At 41.7% G+C, this 12,408-nt stretch overlaps 1 protein-coding gene across 8 annotated transcripts in view; it reads right to left on the bottom strand.

The window, feature by feature from the left end:
- Nucleotides 1-12,408, bottom strand: part of epb41l2 (erythrocyte membrane protein band 4.1 like 2) — a 40,441-nt gene that overhangs the window by 18,627 nt on the left and 9,406 nt on the right. For all 8 annotated transcript variants that reach the window (XM_028398174.1, XM_028398178.1, XM_028398182.1 and 5 more), the window contains exons 2-10: nt 9,667-9,911; nt 9,402-9,584; nt 8,116-8,370; nt 5,328-5,432; nt 5,112-5,154; nt 2,369-2,444; nt 1,158-1,254; nt 926-1,050; nt 687-774 (exon numbers count right to left, since the gene is read on the bottom strand). In XM_028398174.1, coding sequence (XP_028253975.1) covers nt 687-774; nt 926-1,050; nt 1,158-1,254; nt 2,369-2,444; nt 5,112-5,154; nt 5,328-5,432; nt 8,116-8,370; nt 9,402-9,584; nt 9,667-9,897 — 1,203 coding nt within the window. In that variant the 5' untranslated portion in view covers nt 9,898-9,911. The remainder of the gene's footprint in view (nt 1-686; nt 775-925; nt 1,051-1,157; nt 1,255-2,368; nt 2,445-5,111; nt 5,155-5,327; nt 5,433-8,115; nt 8,371-9,401; nt 9,585-9,666; nt 9,912-12,408) is intronic.

Here is a 12,408-nt window from a genome sequence, read left to right as displayed (position 1 = left end):
TAGCAGTGAAGTTTTCAATTAAAACACTAAAACGTTGTGATTAAATATTGCCGTGTGACAGCACAAATAATAAAAAATACATTTGGCAAAAAACAAACTGTAATAAAATGAGAAAAACATTAATGGCACCAGACAGAAATAGATCAACTTCTTAAATTCCTGCAACTTTTGTGTGCCATAAAAAGACTTTCAGCAGTAGAAGCACTCTCTCTGCTGCTCTCATCTTTCCCCCTGATTCCCTCAGTGTTGCAAACAAGTGGAGCATGCCATTAAAGGGGACTCGCCTCTTTCTCTCTTTCATGGATCTGTCCGCATCTCACTCCTGCCTTATTTTCTTCTCTCTCTCCCTTACTTAATCTCACATCCTCTTTTTCTATTTAAAGTCTCAAATACATATCTCCCCCTATTGCACGAAGACACACAAACATACTTAGACATACATGGAAACATGCACGCAGTCTGCTGATGACCTGCTATCCCAGAGAGAGAGAGAGAGAGAGAGAGACTAGCTGTTCCCATGGCAATGGCCTCACAGAGTGTTTGCACAGCTGTCACAGACACACACACAGATACAGTGACACAAACATGCAGGCACACTGGCACGCCTTCTCCACATCAAAGAAACTGTGCAAATCCCCAGATGTCAACAACAAAGAAGAGGAAAGGATTCGCTCGTGTATTCATACCTTAGCGTGGTGCAGGTCCACGCCATACATGGACAGTTTCTTGGCATTTTCTAGAAACTGGGCATCAGCTTGTGCAGGTGTCATTCCCCTAAAAAATGAAATGCAGAATGAATTTTAAGAACTCTCAGATAAACGTAAAGACAATGCCATATTTCTGATGTTGTAGGGCAGTGAAAACAAAATCAGGTGGTTACAAAAGAGAGATAACTTTGTCCTAAAATGGCTCCGTGTTCTCTGACCTGTGTGATTTGTGTAGTTCAAGAATCTTCTCCTCCATCTCTTTGTTCTGATTGGGCGCAAAGGTCAGCTGACCGATGTTATCCAGAGGGCGAGGCTGGTCAGGTTCATAGTCACCAAATTCTGCCTGTACACCAAATGAAATACAGTAACATGCTGGATGTGAGTTTATTCACTTGTACTTGCCACATACATGCACACACACACACAAAGGGATGTAACACAAACATGTACCTGCAGTGTGTATGACCCAAGCAGAGCATGAGTGACAAATGAGCATGGCAGGCGCCCGGAAGCCACATCTTCCCGGAGCTGCAGACACAAAAGGTACCTAAGAGAAAGACAGACAGACAGACAGACAGAGGGACGGAAGTCAAGCGCCTTTTCTGTGCTCTTCTTTGAACTGGAACTGCGCACGTTGATCATAATAGTAATAAAAGAATCTCTGCAGAGACATGCCGTCTCCTCTTGTGAAGCCTAAGCACGGGGTCAGGTGGTGAGGATTAAATGTCTTTGTTAGAGCCGTGTTTGTTGTACAATTTTCTCAGTGTGCTGCTACGCGGGTTTGTCGGGATAACCTCATGTCTAATCCTCACCATGACATACTCACATTCAGTTGCATAACATGTATGTTTGCAGTGAGCAAACATACATGTTATGTACAGTTCGGTTGTGTACAGTAACATCTGTGGATGAACTCATTATCTGAATGAGAGCTTCTGTGTGAGTGACACAGGCGGACAGGTACATTATTTGCTGGCACTGAGGCTTAAATCCCAGTCATACAGGGCCTTCTTGTTAATTTCCACACATACTGTACAGCACTACAAGGCAGCTACTCTTTCCGTAGCAGGTCAGTTGTCGGTGTGTGTCCTTGTGTAGCCTTTAGCTTAAGAGAAGTTCTTCACTCCATTAGACATACACTTCACCCTAAAGGCAGTCAGCTTAGAGCGTGCCTGTGTGTGTGCATACGTATAAATACAAATGAATCAACGATGAGCACAAAACCACTTTGGCCTGTTTTTTTTTTTTAAACATTCAATATTCTATCCCTAATTACAGGATAATAAGCACCTGACTCTGCAGTATTTTGTATTTTGTGCCTACACCTTTAACACCTTTTACTTTCCATGTCACTCACATTTTCAATTCTGTTCTAAACAGCAGCCAAAGTTTCTAAAGTGATGGATAATTCAAGTGTAAAGCTTTTTTTTCAGGAATTTGAAGAAGAAGTGACCGCTGACTATCCGAACGTATAATTGTCCAGGAACATTTCTGTTTTTGCTAGAAGAGTAGGTAAGCAGTGGTCGGCTAATGGTTTGCAGTAAAGTTAAAAGATGGTAATGTGTCAACTCAGTATTTGTAGCTTGTTCCATTGGAACAAAAGAAAGACATAGGACAATTAGTACAGGTTGTACATCACTAGTACATCATGACGTGTGTACCTTGTGATGTCTTCAGTGAGCAGTGAGGGGTCAGGAGGGTAGAACTTGACATTGAATGAAAACTGCCAGTTGTTACCTGGAAACAGACGGATTATTATGAATTAAAGCAAATCACATATGAACATGAGAAAATGCACAAAAAATCTCCATCAAAAAGTCAGAGAGGGCAACAGAATGAGATCAGAGTAACTAACGCACAACAGCTTTTCAACCGCACTAAGCCTGGTACGTAATGCATGCAAGCATATGCACACATAAAAACACAGCAGATCTACTATTGCATAACTTTTCATTCTAGCTTCACCAAATACCATCCTGCTCATAAACGGAGACCCAGCCATCACCACTAACAGCCTCATCACTGTAGTGTAATCACATTTCCTTTTGAATTGCTCTAATGTCATTTCAATCTTCATTTGGCTCTAATTTTCTATTCTTGGCCACACAGAAAGCCACGTTGCCATGCCTTCTCTTCCTATCTGTCCGGCCTGACCTCACTCAACAACACACAGACACACACACGACAGAACATGGAGATCACGTCATCTGGAAAATTCAATCTGAGAAAACCTGACATCACAGCAAAACCATTTCCTCCCCCAAGGTCATACAGGCATCCACATTTACACACATGTGAACATGCACATACACACACACACATCTAGACACCAACACATGTGACACAGACCAGAGGAGCAGGAAGAATGGTGGGCACTGTGAAGAAACTCAACAATGACAGCTTGAAGGAGAGATGCAACACGTGAGGTGGAGGACAAGGTGATGGTGCTTCTTTAGTTGATCACCATTTTGTCACATATGTAGTACATCAATAAGGTATGACTGTTTCCTGGATTGTGTGTGTGAATCAATGTGCGTCAGTATATGTGGACGGTCTGTAAGTGAGTTTGTTTGTCTTCCTAACAGCACTAAGTGCTTTGGGAGTCTCTCATGGCCATCTCATCTTTCTACTCGACCATCAGCCCTTTTGTGTTCCACACAATACTTTTACACATACTCATACATCTTCAACTTTTTTCTGTCATTTCTCATCTCACCAAAGATACCCCGATATCACCAAAAATTCTAGTGCCTGTTAATTCTAATCAAAGCAACTGAACTGAGCTGGCTGTAACTGCACCATGACAGCTCACAGTATCAGCACCCTAAAACTAGAAAAGGTTAGTTTGATTATGGAGTAAACCTGAGCACTGCTGTTAAACATTAACAGCAGCCACACGCTCCAAAGAAGAGATCCACTGACTGGACTAAATCCAGACCTGTGCTCTGTGCAGTCAGTCCGGCATTTAAAGTGAGACAAAATACTGTTGTCATTACCTGTCAGAGTAAAATAACAATAAGAAGGAGCTTGCTTGATTGGTGCTTACTTGAGATTTATTGCTGAATTTCCATTTTTTGTCATTTGTGACAGTGGAAATCTTGATTTAAAACAGCCAGCTTCATTTTTTGGAGTTTTATTTTCATTGGCTCTTAGTTTATTCCTACCTGATACTTCACTTAGTTGGAGTATATTTTCTTTCTTCTTCTTCTTTCTTTTGAGTTTTTCCTCCATTCCTTCCATAATATGAGCAAAAGTGACTAGTATTACTAACATGCATGAGATTGCCGATTCTAAGTTGATGTTTAATGCTGTATATTAGTGTTTACATGTTGACTTAAATGTAAAAATGTTTTTTTTTTGCTACTACAATGGCTACAGTTGATGATTCACAGCTCTACTTTACATCTACTTTGCATCCTGCTGCTCTGGCTCAGCACAAACAGCAGCAGCTATAAGCTTTCTCCAAAATAATCCCATAAAAACGAGAAATGTTTATGTCCCAGCTCATTATGTAGGAAAGCAGAGTTGTGACATCTGAGTGTAAACTGATGACAGCTTAGAGCACAATGGAGTCAACCCTGTCATTTGTGTGTTGCAGTGCACACACATAGACACAGCGTGTGTAAGCATCTACCTCAAATGAACGTCACATGGTAAAGTCTCTCCTTCTCTTGTCTATAAACACACACACACAGAAAAATGTACACATGCAGATAGATGCATGCGCTCCCATCCGTGAACCACAGGCACACACTGTGACAGCCACAAAGACACAGGCATGCACAAACACCGCACAGACACACACCAAACACTTTCTGCACACACCCAGACGTAACAAGCTCACATATATTCTGCTTTAAAAAAAACATTATATGAGCCATAATTACATGTTTGTGCTCATAAAAGTGTAATTTGAAGCTTTAGACTGTGTGTTAAAGCCTGTTTTGGCTTATATGGTGAAAAGAAGAATGAAAAAAATACAGCAAGTGCAAAGAATTTTAAGCCTTTGCAACATTTACGGCTAATATCCAGAGTGTATTCTCTAAGTAATAACCAGACAACAACAAAAAGCTAAAAAGCTTCTCCATAGTTATACGTATGCGTTCAAAAGTAAGATAATACTTTATATGCTTCACTGTCCTCCACACTTGATGGGTGCGACATAAGATGCCACAACTCCTGTTTTATTTATCAATTAACAGTTACATTAACAGAGGTCAATTAATAATAAAGTGAGAGGATCACACCCTGGTAACCTTCACACTGCCAGACAGCTGCTGTTTGGTGTCATGTGTCTCTGGTCTCTTTGTTCAACTTGATCAAGTTTGTTTTTCCTTTGATACAAGTATACTTGGACCGTTTACATTTATAGATGGATGGATGGATGAGAGAAGTAGTACTTACTGCGTATCTGTCTCTTAATTTCCTTTGTGGGATCCAACCAGCACTGGAATGAGGAAGATAATGTGAGAAAAGGGAGACTGAGACAACCGTTAAACTCTGTCATGTTAACAGTGTAACTAACACTATGCATGCATCCATTTCTTACTTTCTACATGTGTACATTACGGACATATTTGGCATACATTCCATTTTGTGTATGCATGTAATGATACATACCTTCTGTTCATGAGTGTCTATGTATGTCAGACCAAAGTAGTCCTTTTCCAGAAGATTAAGGTGCTCACACATCTTGAAGAATAAGTACTGACCCTTAGCTCGTTTCTGCAAAGACAGAGAGAGGTGGAGACTTAGGTCACAAACATTTAAACATGTATACTTACTATACCTTACAAAAAAATGTACTCTGTAATATCTCTACTGGCTTCAAATAATACCTGACATTCAAAATGCTTCATGGATTCAGCTCCTCTTACATAAGTTCAATCACATGTTTGTGTTCATAGCTTCTTTGATTCATTTCCTTTGCTCTCTGGGCAACACATTCCTTCATGAACCCAATAGGAGTCTTAGGCATAAAATCCTCCAGACTCAACTATGATGATGACATTTAGCACACATCCATCCATGCATGCTTGTGCATGCACAAACACACAACAGCACCCTTTTGCATCCGACAGAAGGTCAGACGGAAAGAGGGTGGAAGAGATGAGAAAGAATGAAATCGTTAAATAATGCCCAGTTCTTTTCAGTTAGTCAGCACAGCCTCGGCCTGACGCTTGTGTGGAGACAGAGTGGGGTTTACACAGACAGACTTGCAGAGAGCGTGGTGACAGTGGAAGGAAGATGATGAAAGAGTGCATTTTTCCTTTTCGTCCTGGGAAAGCTAAAAACATCTGCGGCATTTTTCCTATACTTGCTCAAACGTACACGCAGTCAACAAAGAATGTGAGAATCTGACCTTTTCCTTCTATGCCAGTGTGCCTTCAAGCAAGGCACTCCTTGTGGACAATTGTCTAATGTCTGCAGGCTGTCACCGTGATACGGAGCATAAAAATGGCATTAAAGACACACTTCTCTACCAATGTTAAAAAAAAAATACTTATTAATTCTACATGACACTGATGTGAGAAGGTCATCCAAGGTAAATTAAGTCTCATATGCAGTTCTATAACAGAGCTTACAATCATGTCTATATTCTGAAGTATACCTCATAGTGTCAAACTCAAAGCAACTTATAGCCTTATATCTGAAACCTACTGAAATTCTATGAAACGCTACTTAAACCGTGTGACACTAAAATCCTGCTGAAAGCAATACTAATGAAATTCTTCGAAACAGCATTAAGACCATGTGACACTAAGACTCCCCTTTGAAACCCACAGAGAGTCAAAACATGTATGCTCAGAGTTTTCATTCATAGCACTACAACTAATAAAATATGTATTAAGTTATTACTCTGGAATAAATTTGATGCCATGCGTTAATAACCTGGACAGATGGATGATGGGAGAACGCACAGGGAGGTTAGAGTCGAAAGTGTGTGTGTGTGTGTGTGTGGTATTGTGTGTGTGTGTGTGTTGGAGGCCTGCTGGGCAAAACAGAAAATTTAATCTCTGGAATGCATTGTGCATCTCTCCCTCTCGCGATCCTAACTATGCCAGTGTGTGGAGGGAGGGATAGATGGATATGTGTGTGTGTGTGTGTGTGTGTGTGTGTGTGTGTGTGTGTGTGTGTGTGTGTGTGTGTGTGTGTGCACACTATAGGACAATAGCAGTTAGTTGCAGTATCAGCATTATCTGTTGCGAGACAAAGCTGCTACTGTTCAAACAACCGTAGACTCTCACAGGCAACTGTTGGGCGTTGGCCTAGCTTAGATGAGGAAGCAGGTTTTCCACGGTAAAAGTTGCCAGTGCAAATCCTAAACCCAAAAGTAAAAAAAAAAAAATCTTATCTGGGGAAATTCTGTCCAGGGGCCCTTGAACCAGAAGCTGAAGTGGTAACAGCTCCAGTGGACCTGCACAGTGGCTATTCTGGGCAGGTTCCCACTGAATGAGAGTGAGTGTGGGAATGTGAGGAGGGGTATGGCTAAAAATGTACATGTTACTTGGGAAACAACTTTTTTTTTAACATCCTAATCTGTGGTAATAATGAAAAAAAACATGTACTACAACGACTGCTGAATAATAAACCAGCAGCAGAATCAACTTCCATCAACATATTCACACCAAGTATATCAAACCAGCTTATTAAAAAACCCCAGAAATGACATTAGAAATTGATTAGCACACATCCTACTCACTATTATGCAGATAACTGAATCCAATGGCTGACTACTAACTGCCCACACTGGTGAGTTTGACTACAACCCAAAGAGATTGTTGGAAAAAGAGCCCGTGACATAAGGACATGTGATTGTGAGTATCTGTATGAGCATGTCTAAGTAAATGTCTAGGGGGGGGGCGCTGGGAGGTCTTGTAGGGGCACGTGCTTGTTACGGAGCAGGAACAGATGCAGGAAACTAATCTGGTGAGACCCCCATAATCTGGTGGGTGTGCAAACATACGTGTGTGTGTATGTGTGTGTGTTCTAGTCACCAGACGAGCCCCTGCAGCGTGCTCTGCTTTATCCCTACACTACACCCCAAAACAATGTGCTTCTGCCATTACTGTGCTTTAAGTCAGAAAGTTAAAAATACCCCCGCGTGTTTAAAACCACACAGACACACACACACACACACACACACACTAAAGCTGATCCTATTAATGATTACATCATTGACACACTGGCACTCACGTGTGGCCTAGTTGACCTGCAAACGTAAGATGGACAGTGAGTCAGTCCTTTCTGTCTCTGACAAAATCCTTACATCACAGAAACGAGTTTTAACCTGCAGAATTAACCGTTTCCTCTCTTCTATGTTCCTCTTCACATCCATGTTAATGTTCCATACGTACACGCCTTTGTGTGTGTGTGTGTGTGTGCCTCTGCATACTGTCATTCTTACCTCCACCTCACAGGTAAAGTCAGTCCCATCCAGGAGCGTCACGTGACACACCACCAGCTTCATCTTGCTCTTTCTCACCAGACGAAGAGGAGACTGGAAAATGGAGGTCTGACCTTCTCCCCCTTCTCCCCCTTCAGCCTCCCCTTCTGGTTGCTGTCCTTTCTTCTCCTCCTCTGCTCCTTCTCCCTCTGTTGTCTCCTTGGTCTCTTCTGGGCTTTTCTCTGCACTCTCTTCCACCTTCTCTTCTTTGACAGGCTGATGGTGTTTGCAAAGATGCAAGACAAACAGGTCAGTTACGTCAAACAACAGTTAGAAGTACAGTTGCTTACTGTCTCTGCCAAGTCTTCTTAAAAAGTGTGGTTTTCATTTGCATTTGGAGCTTTTATCAAAACTAAACAAGAGGGGAAACTCTTTTCTGCCCGTTGTTCTCCTGTGTTATTCCCCTTCTGGTCTTATTTTGCTCTTAGAAAACGCAGGCGTTTCTTTTGGCCTGATTACTGAAATGTTGATGTCACTGGGTGGGCCTGGGTGGCCGAATGTGATCACTGGATGGAAGAGTCCATGCATGTGTGAGTCCATTAGGAAGAATAGCTTTGTGGGTGTGTGTGTCTGTTTCTGCCCTCGGTTGAGGAGCAGTTTAAACAGTCTGAAAAACCTGCTATCAATGCTCAATGCAGTCTGAACAGCAAATGCAACCACACTAACAACATCATATGTCAGGGTTTAAGTAAGAGTGTTGTGTGTTGTTCTTGCTTTGGCGTAATTTGATCTCTGGGACTCACTAACCAACTTTTTATGACACATAACATTGACACTAAAAAGGCTCTGATTGAACTGTTTCCAGAGAACTATGACAACATGTCGAACACTAGGAAAATATGGTCTTTCTAAGAATTTACATGTCTTCATTGAATTCAGTATAAAGCACAACAGTACTGTCAACAACACTGAGTAAACTCTGTTAAAGGAATTTACTCTACACTGCTGTTCAGCCTGTGAACTCATGTAGTGAACTCATCTGCAAAGCACATTCGGACACTACTCACAGCGTTGTCTTTGTGTTGTTAACTGCTGGTGCTGCATCGCTACTGGCTAAAAAGATCTTGAGCACAGTGCATGACAGTCCATAATGCTCCTAAGTTTTTTGTGATGCATTGTGGGATACACTGAGTCCACTTTTTGTATTATGAGCACCTACCAATAACTGCTGCTTATTCTGTAAAGCAGACCCCATTCTCTCCTCATCTCTTAGACTATTATGTTGTGGATAAGACACAACAAATTACCTCAGTGTCTGCACTGGCGTTGGAATGAGATTCTTCTTTTTCCCTCACTTGCTCCGACTTCACTTCCTCCTTCTCTTCCACCTCCTCTGCGTGACCGTTCACCTCTGGGGCAGGCGCCTCCTCTTCCTGCGTCACCTTGCTGTCGGGCTCCTCGGCAGGTGGGGCTTCCTTTGTCGGGGACGTCTTGATGAGCCAGAAACAAAAATGGACTTAAAACCAGTACACTTTTCTATTTGTTTACAAAAACAGTATGAATGTACTCTACCTGGCTTTGAGACTTTTGCTTCTTAAGCCATGTTGGCAGGTATCGAGATATTCCTTTTCCCTCTTTCCCCTCTTTCTCCTTCTCCTTCTCTTTTTCGTTAACCTCGCTCTCTGCTTTTGTCACTTCCTGGGTTTCTTCTGTGGCCTTCTCTGATTGGTCTGTTTGAGCAGCTGACTCCTCTGCTTTCTCCTTCACCTCCTCTGCTTTCTCAGAGCCTGCTTCTGTTGTCATGGTGACACGTCAACCTGCAGAAAGAAGGATGGAAGAGCAGTAGATTTCAGTTCTAAAAAAAAAAAATCATTAGCATTCAAGCCTTAAGTAATGATTTGTACACTACAGAGAGATGGTGAAAAAATAAATCAGCATTCCACTGAATTTGGCGAAGAGTATAAATTTTTCATGCACAATTTTGTCTGAAGTATATTTTATAAATGAGCCACATGCCGCAGGCCTTTAATCTCTAAGAGGGATCAATGTTTTCTCTACTATGGCAGAGAAAAGAATGAAACTTATGATAATTAGATTTTTATAATTTAGCCGATCTGGCTTACAGCTTCTAGCTGTTAGATCTTCTTCCCTATTTACACTTGTGCTTAAAAACATATCAATTATGGATGTCAGGGTCAACAGCTGGTCACAAGCAGTCTTACAGATACACACACAAACAAAGAAAGAAATGGCAAATTACTCAATTCTTAATATCTGAGTCACTGGTTTTACCCTGCAGCTGCGGTCAGCACACACACACACTTCAACCCAAATACATTTGGCAGCACTGTCCACACAAACCCTATAACAGACACTGTTATTCAGTGTGACACTAATTCGGTTATAACACTACATGACTGTGACATTGGTCTTGAGTTAAACTTGGGGTTAGAAACTACCTGCACACTACACAGCCACGCTTTCGTCTGGTTAGTGTGTGTGTGTGTGTGTGTGTGTGTGTAGGACTGTTTGTACACAAGCTGCTTCCGGCTTAAACAATGAATCATGCACTATGAAGTCATTGTCACTCAGTGTCCTTTTGTTCCGAATCCTTCTCTCTGTTTTTTCTTCCAGACTATGTCTCTATGGCCTCATCCCTCTGATTCTATTATTCATAACATCGTCTGGATTTTCACTTTATGGCGTCATGACCAGCTCTCTGACTTTCTCTTTTCTACCCTGCCACCTTCAATAAGAGAAGATGTGCAACACACACAGACACACACACACAGTGCAGCAGTGATGTGTAGGGAGGGGGTGGGAATAAAAATAGAACAGGTCTCCTTACGCATGATCAGCTAATAAGGTAGGGTGGAGAGATGGCGAGAGAGAGAGGTGTGTAAGTAGGTGTAGGCAAATAAAAGATAGGCGATGTACTTTGTGTACCTCTGCAGATAAGCTGCCCAAAAGACAAATAACAATGACTGTGTTCATATTAAGAGGGAATCTCAGTGACATCTGACTACAAACATAAGAGATACAGCTGGTGCTCATCAATAATGTTCCTACAATGAAAAACATTTGCAAACAAACTGTGTTAATATGCCTCATGGCTCTATGTGGCCCACTGGTTCCTGCTGAAATGCACTAATGCTGCTTTAGCTGTAGGCATGACCATTACTTGGTCACCACGGGAATACAGGTCAACAATTACATGATGGAATGTGAAATATGTAGCTGATATGAGGTTACCACTTTAAATGACAACTATTGGATGAACTGCTGTGAAGATTGACATCTATGTTACCTCCAGGGTGAATAGTAGTATCATCATTGCTTGATTAACATGTCTCTTTTTGATATAAGACCACATGCACACCAACAAATCTAACAACATTCCTAGCATCAGGTACAAATACTATAAATGTGGCAAACATAATGCCTTATAAAGTTAATGTGACAGGTCTAATACGCCAATGTTTACGAAGAGCAGAAGTTGTCGTTCAAGCCACTCCACAAGTAGAATCATCAAAACAAGTCTGTTACTGCCACTCCTCAGAGACTGTGTTTCCTCAGTGGACTAGCATGCAGCATGTGAGCTGGCATCAGGGTGAAACTTGGTCACGGCCACTTAGGGTTGCTTTAAACCCACTCTCCTTCTCTACGACTGTTTCACACCAGGATCGTTGTTCTATCTCTCTCTCTCTCTCTCTCTCTCTCTCTCTCTCTCACACACAATCTTCTAACTCCCCTCCACTTTTTCTTCTTCCTCTCTTTCTCTCCTCTGCAGCCCAGGGTGCTTCTTTCTCTTTTTCACTAAATCTCTGCACTCATCTCTCTTCCCGGGCCCCCTTTCAATCCCCTCCACTTGCATTATCTCCCAACAAACCCCTTCTCTTTCTCTCTTCTTCCCACAGTCCATATAAACAAAACCAGTGACATTTTTGCAGCCTCTCTTTACGTATATACACACATAAAACACTGAACAGTTTACAAGAGGACAGTGTACTTTATAGCCATAGCTATTGTCATGTGAGTCAGCTGGCAATCATCACAAGTCATGTACTCCTGTGTACGACTATTGCTACAACTGTAGCAGCAGTTTCATATAAATAGGGGTCAAACGTGGGTTAAACCCTCTGAGCTATCACCAGATCTGTTTTGCTGCTCAATCAAGGTCAAGTGTATCTTCAAGTGTGGAGGCATGCACTGTCCTATTTGGGAGTTATGATGTATTTTATTAACCATCTTCATGGCATTCATGCAACTCAGATTTTTTGATATGGTACAAAAAGTCCTACACATTCCCACGCA

This window comes from Parambassis ranga, chromosome 24 (assembly GCF_900634625.1).
Source record: "Parambassis ranga chromosome 24, fParRan2.1, whole genome shotgun sequence".
Lineage (NCBI taxonomy): Eukaryota > Metazoa > Chordata > Actinopteri > Ambassidae > Parambassis > Parambassis ranga.
The sequence above is the reverse complement of the archived record's forward strand: the minus strand, read 5'-3'. Positions and strand labels throughout refer to the sequence as shown.